General features: G+C 32.5%; 1 protein-coding gene across 2 annotated transcripts in view; it reads left to right on the forward strand.

The window, feature by feature from the left end:
* Positions 1–16,119, forward strand: part of nclb (no child left behind) — a 288,007-nt gene that overhangs the window by 154,046 nt on the left and 117,842 nt on the right. For both annotated transcript variants that reach the window (XM_066740055.1, XM_066740054.1), the window contains exon 10: positions 13,859–14,095. In XM_066740055.1, the coding sequence (XP_066596152.1) occupies positions 13,859–14,095 (237 nt within the window). The remainder of the gene's footprint in view (positions 1–13,858; positions 14,096–16,119) is intronic.

Consider the following 16,119-nt stretch of genomic DNA (forward strand, 5'->3'; position numbering starts at 1 on the left):
TAAGGAAAGAATTTAATATTTTACATTAAATGTGACTAAAAGAGCACTTGATTTGAATAATAAAAAAATAGTAAATTTGACTATTGATTTTGATAATAATACATGTGCTGTGAATATAAAGTTCTTGCAATACAGTTTAACTAAATTGGAGGATAAAATTGAAGAGAGAATAAATAAAAAAATACAGGAGATTGAAGTAAAACTTTTGCAAACAAACAGTAAGATTAATGATGGATCCAAGAAGTGAATGTTTAGGATGCATCATACATTTTATACTCATGATAATCAATTGTTTTCGAAAGAAAAAGAATCATGACTGATGAAAAGAAATAGAAATTATATGTGTCTGAGGGAATGGTTGTAAAAACAAAATCAGGGAAAATCGTGAGTGATGAAGAGAAATAGCTGGTGCAAGAGTTAAATGTCCCTGCGAGAAGAAAATTTTTCACGAAGAAAAGTTATAATACGTGGTTTCGATGATCTCTGGCAGGCTGACCTAATTGATATGCGTTATTACGCTGATACTGGTCATCACTATATTCTCACAGTAATCGATGCTTTATCAAAATACGGTTGGGCAGCAGCTCTGAAGACCAAGAGTGCTAAAGAAGTAACTGCAGCTATGGATAAAATCTTGAAAAGTGGTAGGTGTCCGAAAAATTTGCAAACTGATAACGGGAAGGAGTTTTATAACAGCGATTTCAAACTGCTTATGAAGAAACGGGGTATAAATCATTACTCTACGTACAGCACTTTAAAAGCATCGATAGTTGAGCATTGGAATCGAACATTAAAAACTGAAATGTAGAAAAGATTTACATTGAACGGTAGTTACAAATGGCGAAATATGCTACAACAGCTTATGGATTATTATAACACACGGAAGCATCGTACTATAAGAATGCGTCCAGCTGATGTGAAAGCTGAGTATGCTGAGCAGCTACTAACTACTGTATACAACACAATTAAGATCGTTGGACGTTCCAAGTTCAAGGTCGGCGATTTTGTGCGAATCAGCAAATACAAGAACGTGTTTGCTAAAGGGTACACAGCGAACTGGAGTACTGAAATATTTCAAGTTACAAAAGTGCAAAGGACAAATCCAGCCACATATTTACTTAGAGATTTTCACGGTAAAGATATATATGGAGGATTTTATGAATATGAACTCCTAAAAACTGCTAATCCTAATGTATACCTGGTAGAAAAAGTGTTGCGTAAGAAAGGGAACAAGGTTTATGTAAAGTGGTTAGGTATGGATAAAACGCATAACTCGTGGATAAATAAGACAATGTTTTATGATCATTTATGTAATATAAATATTCTGTATTGAAAATAAATAGGAAAAACATTTTTTTTATATAATAAAATAAATACACAATTATTCTTTTAGTCTATAATGACCCCAAGGTAGAGTGGCTACAGTACCGGGTGTGACAAAACGCTTATCATCATGTGGACTGAGAGCAATTTTTTTCAAATAGTGAGGTTACTAAAGTAAAAATGGAAAATAATGAATGGAAAGTTCGAATATTCTTACTATCCATTCATTATTTTCCTTTTTTACTTTAGTAACCTCACTATTTGACATTTTTCCATTTCACACCTCTTTCTGCTACAACTAGCATGTTAACACATCTCCACTCCAAAATGGCGGATGGGTCTCATTTTTCTTATTCATCTATTGGTAACGGACCATTTCATATTGGCACTACATGATATTAACCAATCAGCGCTCTCAGTTACCATCATCCTGAGCGCTATAGTCAACTAACACGAATCTCCTATATGCCGCCGTTAGAGAAACACCCTGTATATTGCATGTAATACACATTTCTCATTGCACATATACGATCATGATTCATACATACTATTTTTTAATTTAAATTCGCCCCAATTATATTCATCTACATTATTAATATCTAAATCAGATATTTTTTTTAACCATTTCATTTTTTCCAGACCTTTCACAAAAATCTTGTCTTCCTCGTCCTCATAAGATGTTAGATATTTTTTAATTATTTGTTTATGTTCATAATAGGGTGAATAACCATCCGTCCACTGTAGACCGTGGTAATTTAAATACAGCCAACTATAAAATGTATTTTATTAGATAAAAATCAATCAATCAATCATTATAATATTAACAAATTTCACTTACTCTGATTGCTTTCTTTCACAATCAATAAGCAAAGCGTGCTGGAATGGTAGAGAAAATAGGATATGTTGCACTTCTTTCATACAGCTGCAAATTCTTTTACTATGAAAGATTTGTCAGCCAATCTAAACCCTTGAAAATCTACAAAGACAGGAGCCATCCTTTCACACTGATCTTATTAAAATGGTTTGATACTCCTCTGATCGATTTATATATAAACAAAAATTTTTAGGGTGGGGAGGAGGAAGAAGTATGTGCACATATCAATTATATAAACTGATGTATATATGTATGAAATTTTATATTAGAGATGTGTACAGATCTCAATTTTCTCTAGATTTCTGAAATTTGCTGATTATGTACAAAATACTGTATCATCGCAACCTTGATGAAAATATTAATTTACCTCAAGATATAAAATCCACATGTTATATTGAAAAGATCTTCATGTAAATATGACATAGCGATGTATGCACATCTCAATTTTCTCCAGACTTCTGATTTTCACCGATCGTATGCAATTTCTATAGAGCTCACAAGATGTATCATCACAACCTTGATAATAAACTCATTTTACCTCGAAAAATAAAATGTGTGTTATATTTGAAAGATCTTCATGTAACTCTATCAAGAGTAGAGCGAGAAGAAAAAAACATAATACGTCTTCTTTGCATGTTCTGTTGAAACAGCAATCCTTTTACTTGAGTTGGAGAAAACGTGATAATCTTTTAAATCTAATTCTCAGTCTACCAAGTTCACTCAATACAGTTTGTTGCCAGTGATTTAGTAAAAAAATAGAAATTGTAATAGGTGTTCCAAACAACAGCAACAACATCATCCGAATGGATACTGAGGAGAATGATATTCCGGTCATTGATTTAGTGAGTGACAGTGATTCGGATATCCTGTTCGATGAGAATGGTGATGATGATCCGGAAAATAATGACGTTTATCAGCTGCTTTCCGAGGTCAGGAGAGACTTGGAGATGAAAGCGAGGATTAATCTGTTATTGGAGGATACGGATATGGAGGAGGATGAAGAGGAGGAGGAGGTGATGTACATACATCAGGAATTTTCACAAACTGTAAGTAAATTATTATTATTATTATTTCAATTGAAAAAATAGAGAGTAATATTTTTTCTTTTCTTTGTAGACACAGACCACGGCTACACAAACAGAGCCTGTTGTAGATTTGATACCATTCTATTGGTGTCGAAGATGTAGTGATTATGGACATCTGGCCATAACATGCCCTGCTCCGAGTTAGTGCAACATTTGTGAAGATTATGGGCATAATACCATAGATTGTGGACATGATCTGTGGTAACTGGTAAGAATTGTTAAAAGTTTAGACTCTTATAAAATTAATTAATTAAATTGTGAAAATAAAAGCTATTTTTTAATAATAAATATTATTTTTGTTCACAGATATTGTTCCAATTACCCTTTTATTCTTCACGTGTGAATAGACTTAGTTTGATCAAGCTGTGATAAATTTTCTCATTATCATTATTATTATTATTATATAATTATAAATGTAAATGTATGATATTTATTTTTTCCTAAAATTCATACAAATTCTTCACCGTCATATTTCTATCCTGGATCTCTATTACGTTCATTCTCACGATGATTTTGGTTCCATTGCTTAGTAAGACATTTGTACTTCTAGAGGAGTGAGAAGAAAGGATGATATTTTCTTCCTGGAAGAAATTTAATCTTAATTCAATTCGAAGGAAGAGATTTTACCACTGTTGGAACTGGGATGCTACTGAAAAAACCTCATTAGCTCTTCAAAGTTTATACAGTCAACATGTATATTGAACTATGATTCGTTAGTGAAGAAGTATTAGGGGAGAGGCCTTCCCTAATATCGTTAAATTTAGAAGAAGTGGTAGTGGAAAGGCCCCCCTCCCCTAATACTTCCGGAGGAACCTATGGATGACTAGGAAGAGAGGTGGATACCTGGTCATGGAGGTCTTCCTGGAGGTGAGTTATTATTAATATTATTATTATTATATTTCATGAGTAGATAACAGTGAGGTGAACAACATTATTAATATATTTTTTTTCTGTTTAATAGAACATACCCGCTACATGCGTGAGGGAAGACGCTTGGAGTACTAAGGCTGGAAAGAGAAGATCCTTCGGGAAATCTCCTACCAGGAAGACTTCGATTTCTTCGGGATCCGCTGAATGCAGGATGGGTATTGGGGATCACCCAACCTCCAGCATGAGGATCCCGAAGATGAGGATGGGTGGCCTCCTACGCGTAGTGAGGAGTTCATCAACGCATTTTTTAATATTTAACTGGTAAGAGTTCACACACACACACACACACATATATATATATATATATATTTAAAAGTTAAGACTAATAATGAATAATTTTTTCTTTTTTTTTAATTATAGATGCTGTTGCTGTCCACCTCTCCGCAGCGGTTGATGTTTGTGCCTATGTGTTTGTGTGTGTGTGTACTTTGTATTGTTTTAAATAAACAGGGTTTTTTATGCCTTCGGGCTTTTTACCTTAAATTTATTGTTTTTTATTTCCTGACAATTCCAATAATCCTATATTTTATATTATTATTATTTGTATTTGTATTATTATTTTAAAAATTATACTCATTTTAATAAAATGTGCGTGTATTATTTTTCTTCCTCTCCACTAGCCTTACATAGGGAGATGGGGTTCATCTTAGTACTAGCAGAGATGAAACGGGAGATTGCTCATGCGAGGTCCCGAGGCAATCCCTACCGGTAGGCGGCACTGGTGTTGGCAAACGCGTGTCTCAGGTCCATCTAACCCCTAACGCCATCTATCGGAAGAGACCACGAAGCACGAGCGTTAAGCTTAGAATAGGGTAAAACATATATGCATTGTTGCCAGAAAGCGGAATAAAGAGAGAGCGGAGATATTTTCTCGGACCTCTCTGTCTTTCTCGCTGTTAGCTTCTAGCAGAAGAGTCGAGGCAAAATCTTTCCGTTTCGCTTTGCCGAAAATCTACCAATATTCGATGTCATTTATATTTGCAGGCCAATGCCTTTATACATGATTTTTTCAGCATATTTATTTATCAGCATTGACTTATTTAAATCAATAATAAATTAAGGAAATGCGTATTTGATATATAATAATTATTTTAACTATAGTTTCATCGTTATATTTCGCTTATTTCCGTAAAATCTGAATTTCTTTAGTTTATTATTGATTATTGTAAGTCAATGGCCATTAAAAAAAATTTAATCTTAAAGAAAAAAAGAAAAGTACCGTTCAGGAATCGAACCCGGACCCACAAATCGCCACGCTATTACCTTACCGCCTAGACCACGAGGCTTCTTCAGTGGACCGTAAACAGATAGTCTTTTTAAGGGCTTGAAATCTTCTATTGAACCATATAAATAAACGAAGAACCGACATCTTTATTCATTATTATTCTATCATAATGGTACACAAATTAAAGAATAATTATATAATGTAGATTTTCAAAAGCTTTTCCAATAACCAAGAACGGAAACTGCGAGCGTTGATTATTTATCTTCGTTCTTGGCTATTGGAAAAGCTTTTGAAAACTATTCAAAATATAATTATTCCTTAATTTGTGTACCATTATGACAGAATAATAATGAATAAAGCTGTCGGTTGCTCGTTTATTTATATGGTTTAAAAGAAGATTTCAAGCCCTTAAAAAGACTATCTGTTTACGGTGCACTGAAGAAGCCTCGTGGTCTAGGCGGTAAGGTAATAGCGTGGCGATTTGTGGGTCCGGGTTCGATTCCTGAACGGTACTTTTCTTTTTTTTTTTAAGATTAAATTTTTTTTAATGGCCATTGACTTACAATAATCAATAATAAACTAAAGAAATTCAGATTTTACGGAAATAAGCGAAATATAACGATGAAATTATAGTTAAAATAATTATTATATATCAAATACGCATTTCCTTAATTTATTATTGATTTAAATAAGTCAATGCTGATAAATAAATATGCTGAAAAAATCATGTATAAAGGCATTGGCCTGCAAATATAAATGACATCGAATATTGGTAGATTTTCGGCAAAGCGAAACGGAAAGATTTTGCCTCGACTCTTCTGCTAGAAGCTAACAGCGAGAAAGACAGAGAGGTCCGAGAAAATATCTCCGCTCTCTCTTTATTCCGCTTTCTGGCAACAATGCATATATGTTTTACCCTATTCTAAGCTTAACGCTCGTGCTTCGTGGTCTCTTCCGATAGATGGCGTTAGGGGTTAGATGGACCTGAGACACGCGTTTGCCAACACCAGCGCCGCCTACCGGTAGGGATTGCCTCGGGACCTCGCATGAGCAATCTCCCGTTTCATCTCTGGTACTAGCAGCAGTAGTATAGTAGTAGTAGTAGTAAAAAAGAAACCATGTAGAGGGGTCTTAGAGGGGATAGACGGGGTCTTGATACGCGACGAGGACGATGACCTTGATCACGGTGAGCGCGAAACGCTGTGCTCAGCCGAATAGCACATCCGAGACCGCTATTCTGTCACTCACTCTCTCTCCCTCTCTCTCTCTCTCTACGGGAGAAAGACTATCGTGGAAAAAAATATTTAAAAGATGAATGTTGGTGAGGGGGACTCGTCACGTCCGAATTTCATCGGAAAGTGCCAATGGTGAGCTCATACGCGTGTATTGAGAAACGTTCGAATACATCGGAGCATACCCATACATTTAAGTAAAAAAAACATCTATATCTAATCATACTGTTGGGTGAATCTAGTCCCTAAACTTATTAAAAATTACAGCAGTTCCTAAAGCAATTAAAAAAATATGCTCTGACGTCATCAGAGTGGGGGAACTCATAAATGGTGGGGGTCACGCACACAATGCAGTCCCTAAACTTATATCAAAATTATGACACGTTCGTGAAGCAATTAAAAAAATTTACTGTGATGTCAGCGGAGTGGGGGAACTCATATGATAACCAAGTGGGGGCATGACGTCAGAGGAGTGGGGACACCTCCTGCCTCTCGCGACGGGGACCCCCGCGCGCCGCACCCCCCTTGCCACTGTTCCAGTATCGGCATAGCTACGCTACTGATTGAATCTTTTGCAATGTACATTTAACAAGTTAATAATTTATATTTTCGAATTGTACGTATTGTGACGACGAAAATCAGTCCAAATACGACATAATTACGATTAATTTTAGCTGTCTTATTAATTTATTAAAACTGTTAATTACATTTTAAAGTTTACGTAATTATGTTATGTTTGGACTCATTTTCGTCGTAAAATTATGTACAATTCGAAAATATTAATTATTAACTTGTTCAATGTACATTGCAAAAGCTTCAATCTTATCTTTTGACTTTTGTCAAAAATGTTTATGTTTTTATAGTGTTCACACTTGAAACTCGGCCGCTCGGCTTTCGGTAACTGTCACAGCCCACAAGCTCAGCTGAGTGTGTCCACTACCTGTGTATTTGTTTAACATTACCATTTATTGAATCTTTGTGTTTATGGGCTAATAACGCGGACAATAAAATCCTTCGCCTAATCAAACCCAATTATAAACGACGATCTTTAATGGCTAATAACTTTTATAATTAAGATTGCTAGCCTAAAAGTGTTTCGAACTTTTTTACTAAAAATTTCACCCACTATCCGAATATCTCATTTTGGCCATAGTTAACCGGACACCCTGTATATTTTTACCGTGGCAAAAGTTAAAATTTCGAAAAGAAAGTAGTAACACAAACTAGTTACTTGCCGGTGGTCCGCAATGTTTTTATGTAAGTTGCTATCTTACAATACAAGCGTTGCTTCTCCTAATTCCAAAAAATAGCTATTTAATGTCATTGCATATAATAGGCCTCCGGCAAGTAATTTCTTTGTGTTACTACTTTCTTTCCGAAATTTTAACTTTGCCACCGTAAAAATTTATACTTGCCCAACATTTAGATTTCACTAATCTTTGTAATTATAAATATTATTTTACTATATTATTTACGATGGACGATTTATTTACTTACCGTTCTTTTTTTACAGGCGATGTCTGTTTTTTGTAGGGTTTCATAACGTATTTTAAGAATATAGTAGTTAAAAGAAAATATAATTATTTTAATTCCTCCCCAATATAAAAGAATTTCCAAATTTCCAATCATTCCATGCAGCAGCACTTATCTAATCAAAGCATTTATTTAATAATGTGGCCTTTTAATAGGCATTTCTTTTGCTTTGGAATATAAAGCTTTCCAAACTCTATAATTCCAAAGAGAAATGCTTGTATAATCAAAACATTAATTTAATAACGTTATTTCTTAATATAAATTTCGAAAGATGTTTACTATTATTTTGTGTAAATAAAAATTAATTAAATTCACAAAGACTCATTTTGAAAACTTTAAGTGTTACTGTTATAAATGTTTTAATATGATGTATAATACTTGATTAGGTAAACGTATTATCAACAAACAGGGTTCTTCATTATTTATGAGCAAGTGTAACAAAAAAGATTGATATTATTATTTGTAATAAGAAATTTATATTATCAATTAATGGTCTTTCAATATACCACTTAATCATTATTTAATAAATCTTGAAGGGAGAAGGAGCTGCAAGGACCTGTGCAATTACATATTAGTGATTCAAATTTAGTGAATTTGTGATCTTTTTGGAGGGTCTGGTTTTAAAAGGGAAAATTTAGTTCTGGCAGTTTCTCTAGAAAAGTTATGGCATTTCATGATAATTGTAGGTTTACTACACAGGAACATAACTGATAGAAATCCCCAGAAGCCATTAGATGATGGAGAATTAGTTTAAAATTTTCAATATTAATAACATTTTCAGATTTGTCATTGTACGATAAGGGACAAGAAGAATCTTTTAAACTCTCTCCTATATTTTTGAGATTTCTTAATCTTTACATAAACTAAATGAGAAGCGCTTCATACATTTTGAAGGGCAAATGGCCTGCAAGGGTCTGAATTTACATAATATTGACGAAACTTTAGTTAATTTTCTAAATTTTTGAGAGTCTGGTCTGATACACATGAAATTTTTATAATACCCATTTTTGTGCAAAAATTGGAGCATTTCATTGTCCTTTTTATTTTACTACATTTGATTAAAGAATTTAATAAATGCATTAGCTGGATAAGAAACAACAGAAATACAGTGGGCCGTATTCATAGACGTCACTCGAGCTGAACTCAAGTTTTAATGCTACAGTTTACGTTACATATACTGTAGTATTTTAGCCTGTTTCGAGTTCGAGTGGAGTTCGAGTGACATCTATGAATACGGGCAAGTATGTTTTTTCCCTAGAGAGACTTATAGCTTAATATCCAGCAGGTTTTTTAGACATTAAATATTGTATTCAACCTGTTCTCTGACAACCGTTAAACTTATTACACATTATTCTTCAAGAATTTGTATTTGCATCTCACGCAAAGATGTTTCTACAGTTAACCCATTTAACACGTACAGTCAAAAAGACGTGTTTATTGCCTTTTAGCCAAACTGATGGTTAAATGTTTTTAGGATGGTGTGTGAGGAATGTGATCTTTACAAAATCTTGTCAATTTCTAACCTATCAAGTTTCACTTTGGTAACAGATAAAACCTATTTCTACAATCTAAATTTCTTATATTTAAACATCTTAGTACATCTGCAAATTAATTTCTTCAGCTAATGCGATTGCTTACACTATTAATTTTATTAATTGTTGTAAATTAAACCAGTTGTTCACTTGGCTTATTAAAAGACTACAATTCTTTTACAAAACATTTATTTTCAAATAAAAATACAGACTGTTCAATTTATTTTATATGATCACAAATGATTGATTATTATTTTTACCAGAATATTGACACTGATTTTCTTAAAGGTCATATGCCAAATTTGGAAAATTTTTCAGAAAACAATAATAATTTATTTTTACTCTGATTAGGGACATGTAGATCAACATTTGTTTTTGATATTCTTTTATGTTATAATTGAATATTGAAGAACAGTTAACAAATATTAAATTAATTTTGTCTTATCGTAGTAATAGAAATGTTTTATTGTCATCTGAAAAACTGTCCGAAAGGAGGATAGTCTTTTGAAGATTTGGTATTGATAAGAGTTTAAAGATAAGCAGAAATAAAACATCCATATTATTATTAATTTGAATGGCTCAAAGTATATCATATGATTTGCAATTACCTAATCAGTTTGTGTGAATTAATATACTCCTAATAACGGCCGATGCACATTAATACAGGGTCTTTTCCTAACAGCGGAGCATAGGAGATTCGTGTTAGTTGACTATAGCACTCGGAATGATCGAATCTGAGAGCGCTGATTGGTCAATATTACGTAGTACCAACAGATAATAAGCCGTTACCAATAGTTGGATACAAAAAATGAGATTCATCCGCCATATTGGTCTGGAGAATGTTTACATGCTGATCGTAGCGGAAAGAGGTGTAAAATGGAAAAATGTCAAATGTTGTCGTTACTAAAGTAAAAATTGAATACTTTGAATGAAAATGAAGAATATTCGTAATTTCCATTCATTATTTTCAATTTTTATTTTAGTAACCTTACCATTTGACATTTCTCCATTTTACACCTCTTTCTGCTAGGATTAGCATGTAAACATTCTCCACACCAATATGGCGGATGAATCTCATTTTTTGTATCCAACTATTGGTAACGGCCTATTATATGTTGGTACTACGCAATATTGACCAATCAGCGCTCTCAGATTCGATCATTCCGAGTGCTACAGTCAACTAACACGAATCTCCTATGCTCCGCTGTTAGGAAAAGACCCTGTATGTTGAAAGTAAACTTCTCACATTGGTAATGTTGTTAACATTAATCTCAGTTAATCCAGTCAGCTGTGTCCTCAGCAATGAAAATAGAAATGTTTTATTTTAATTGAATCTAAAAAAAAATCCATAAAGTATATAACCTCCTGTTTTGTAAAATATAATGTTTTACTTATCTAATAATTGTTGACTCCTTCTGTCATTATTGATTGAATTTATTTGTGATTTTGAAAAGTTAACACATTCATTATCACAACACTATGAATAACCTCACTACACTAAATACACATAACCTCACATTACAATATACAGTTAACAATAGTCGTCGAATTAGTTATATCGATTATAACGATTTTATTAGACAGTTCACAGCCATAGTTTGGTCGTTTAGTATAATTTGTAGAAAGCGTTGTGGAAATAACGTCATTGTCTTTAGCGGCCAACTTCAGCCCCAGACATATACAGTGGCTGAAGGAGAAGATTATGGAGAAGAATCTGAATTTTCGATATATACATGAGATCTCTGGATTGCATCAACCGTTTTTGATGTTCATGGTCTCAAATGAAAGCTTGTTCAAAACCATTTTAAGACAAGCTTTATTTAAATCATGAAAATGGATCATTTGCGGAGATAAATCGATTTGAAAAATGGGACGGCCAGACGTGCTATATAAGTTATACGATAGTGCTCGGCGGTACAGGCATGTCATTATCTACTTTTATATATACTTGCCGTCGAGACATTACCGCGTCTCTTGATAATTGAAAAATAATGCAATTTTTCACAATTTGTTACGGAAACCTCTCTTTAATTCATTTACTATATACAAATAAATTTTCAAATTTGCTAAAACAGTTACAACATTCATGTTGTTTTTACCACTTTACAGTCACCTATCTGCCAGTTGTTGCGCACGGTAAACGACTGACTGACTGCAGGCTATTTTTATTCGACCTAAATATAACCTGCCCTTTAAATTTCAGCCCTTCCAAAACTCTCGTAGTTTTTGACGCTTTGCTCCTCGACTATGTGTGTGTGTGTGTGTGTGATAAAACAGTAAAATTTTTAAAAATAAAATTTCTTATAATCGCGTTTTTTTAATTGTAAAACTTATTGTTTGCCTATATACCTTATTCGATAGAGCATTTCATACGGTGCATCACCGAAAAAATAAAACGACTTTAATAGCCCACAAATAACGCAGTATTGTTGTACAGAATTTTCAACGTAATAAGCGCTTTGGAGGATCCTTGTAAAGATATGCAGAAGATAGATTTTATTCAGCTCCAGGATTAAGAGAGTAAAAGAAAATGTCGGGAGGTAATATTAATAATCGGAATATTTTCACATATGTGCCTGTGGTGGAATCGAATAGTGAGAAGTACAAATTTCTTTTCCTGATAAGCACCTAACCGCAGATTGCTAACAAATTACGTACAGAATAGAAAAGACTCTACTAGCAACCCGCTTGCAACTATGTCCACTATTCTCAACATTTTTCTCGTAAAGTCTGCTGATATAACCTATTAGCAAATGGATGTCAAAAACAGTGCAAACCTGACGCATAATCTAACTACAGATTAAGGTCAAAATAACAGTAGAATTTGATTTTCATCATGTGATAATAAACTGAGAATAAAACGAAAGGAAAATCTACTCTGCTGTACCTTTGGTATTTTCAAATGCTTCAATATTAATAAGTCAATTTTTTTTATTACGAATAAATTTTTTTTTATTTATTAGAATAAATATAGAACTAACAATCTTACATTTAATCTTTCAGTATATGCTGTAGTTAGTATTTTTTTCATTTTTAAAACTAGTGTTGTAAGTTTCAAGTTCTGAATTTAACCTGAATTACCTTAATTTTTAATGATTTAACGATTTCACAAATTTTTGCCGATGAAAAATCTTCATCATTAGTAGGACTCGAATTCAGATCCTTATGATGATGGATGAGACAGATGTCATGCGGATTATACTTTTTCGCATTAATCAAGCGATGAAATTTTTATTTGTCTACGTATACTAAACGGAAGTCTGCACTCAGAATAATACTTCGCTTTTATATTTAAAGTATGAACAGGATGTGGCATTACAGATTCTTATACCAATTGACGTTATTTTGCTTATACAATTTTCGGCAGAATTTGTCAAAGGATTAATGTAAGTTTTGTATATAAACTGTAATTAGGATCTGGCATTACAGGTTCTGCTGCCAGCTTGACGTAATTTTGCTGAAAAAATTTGCAGCGGCATTCTGATTTATTCTATGAGCAATGGGTTTTGCTATCAGGTTTTTTAATGCAATAAAAGTATCAATGAAAGTGAAAGGAAAATAATTATTCCGTTATATCTAAGCCCTCATTTCTCTTTTTAAAAATAAATTATCCCGGCAACGATGCTTTTGCGGAAAAAATGTTACAGGACTTTTCGGCTTAGTATACCCTCAAAAAAATATATGGTTAAAATTACATACATAATTGCTGATGCACCCTAGATGGCGTCACCGGCCGTCTAAAGATTCAATATGTTTTATGACAATAATATAAATTTACGAGCCACACAACTGCCTTGAAATATAACATTTCGATTTAATTTACGACTAACCCCATTTGAGGATAGTAAATTTTTCTACATAAAAATTCCTTATCTTTCGGAAAATCGTCAGCTTTTGATAACTGGAGAATTATTAAAATGAAAAATTCTTGTAGATTAAAGCTATGTTTGGGATTAAAGGATACGTTTAAAGATTTATGTAAATTTCTTTCGATAGGTTATAGAATGTAAAATTTGTACAGAAAATCAAGTACAATCGAGTCTGCGAGTGCAAACATTTGGCATGAAATGTTATATGTATACATGCCAAATTTTAATGTATATAATTGTATTTGTCTGCAATAGGATTATCCCTGAGCTCGTCGTATAAGGATATGCTTATAACCACTTCAAATGATGGAAACATTAAAGTTTGGGATATTTCTACAGAAACAGAACCAGCTCTTGTTTGGCAAAAGAAAACCAACTTAGGTGCAATTCAATGTCTTGCTTCTAATCCTGATAATCCGCTAATATTAGCTGTAGGGGGTGATAATAAGGCTCATAATTTTAAAGTAATGGATTTAAGTGAAATTCCAGAAGGTAAGAGGATGCATTTTAAAAGTTATTTACTATACGCATGCCAATGCAATAACAAAGATGTTTGAAAGTGTCACTATTATAAAATGTGATTTTTTTATAATTATTCACTTTAAATAAATCGAAAACAGCAATTGATATTAAATTTTCCATAGAAGCGTCAATCTTTGCTTCGAAGAGAATGTTAAATAACCATGTAGAAAGTATTCTAAGTGAAGGAACATATAACTTATGAAAATAGGCATGCGATCCCTGTCCTCTCTCTTTTTCCCGGAAAATATACTTTTTTAAGTGAATTCTAATGAGATTTAATAGGTCGGTTTATTAATTTGTTAAATATTTAATAAATTACATTGTTTCCGTTAAACTTTTTTCAATAATATTAGTGTTTATATAAATATTTTTAATGTATGTGTGCTGAATTGTAAATGACAACTGTATATTAAAGTCCCTTTGAGTTTTTCAAATAGATCCTTATATTTTTGATTGCATATTTTTAAGGGTTACCTCAACAGCTTTTTAAAACATTATATTAATTTATGGTTTTATATATAGTGGTCCACTAGATATTTGATTTGAAGCTGCATATAGATGCTCCTTTTACTGGACCAATGCGTGTGTGATTGTTACACATACAAATATTTAGTCACTCACCTACTTATAATTTCAAATCGAAGTATCTAATGAGCGGTTGGTTTTAATGATAAATTAATGTATTGTTTGAGAAAGCTGTTGAATTAAGCTATATAAGAATAAACAATAGAAAAGTATAGTTTTGTTAAAAACAAAATAATTCAAAGTGACCTTCATAATTTTATATTCTTCTATTTAGAGTATTGTTTAAATTTTCATTTAAGGAGGAAAATATACGTAACAATTTTTTTTTCCATTCATATAATAGAAAAATAGGTCTAGAATACGATTTTAAAACTCTTAATATGATTTTAGATTTATTTTTGTATAATTCTGGAGTTAAAAGTGAGAGTCCAGAACGCAAACGTATCTGAGGCATAATTCTTAACATCCACCTCAAAATAAGAATTAATGTGCTATTCGAAAATTCAAAATCTATTATTGTTTTCCATTTATTTACGACGGAAACTTATAATAAAACCACCCTGTATAACCTCAATTTACAGCACACTGTTTTTCATTTATTTTTACAGTGTGTTCAAATTTCTTTACATTTTTTATCACTTTTACATTGTACATCTAATTACCGTACACTTAACGAGAATCCATATACCAACATTACAGGGCAAAAAATATTTCGAATGCAGCATCCTCATTTGTTGACGGATTATAAAGTTATTTCATGTTTTTGGAAATGCCAGAAGATTATCTACTGAAGTACATTGGGATAATTAACAAAAAATGAAAAAAAGATTTTTGTTTAAATAAATATATTAACATTATTGAAACAACAAATAAATTGCAAAATCCCCCAACGTACTTTACTAGATAATGTTCTTGCGTTTCCAAAAAGTTCACAAAAATGCAAATCCTTCTAGAAATGATGATGCTGCATTTGATATAAATAATAGAAAAATTTCATCTTCGGAAAGTCGTCAAAATGAAATTTTTGCATTATTTATTTCAAATGCAGCATCGTCATTTCTAGATGGATTTGCATTTTTGTAGACTTTTTGGAAACGAAGGAACATTATCTAGTAAAGTATGTTGGGGGATTTTGATAACCCACAAAAAAGTAAGTTCCGCCTGTAAAAAAAAGACGGCAAGTATGTAACATAATAAAATCAAATGTTTCAATTAAAAAAATGAGTGAAATCCAAATCTCAGGCAAGCACACTGCTGGAAATTGAATCGCCGTCTTCGTGCTATTGTATGGTATAAGAGTTTAGCAGAAAATGTAAGAAGTGAAGTTAGCCTAACGGTAACCGAATCAATTTTGCGCAACGTACATATTTTTATAGTCTTAAAAGTTAAAATTTCGAAAAAAAAGTTACTTGTCGGGCCTGTTGTCATTAAACAACTACATTTTGAAATTATGAAAAGCAACCTTTCTA

The sequence above is a fragment of the Prorops nasuta genome, unplaced genomic scaffold (assembly GCF_024137725.1).
Source record: "Prorops nasuta isolate Cenicafe-Biocafe unplaced genomic scaffold, Cenicafe_Pnas_1.2 PNAS00022, whole genome shotgun sequence".
NCBI lineage: Eukaryota > Metazoa > Arthropoda > Insecta > Hymenoptera > Bethylidae > Prorops > Prorops nasuta.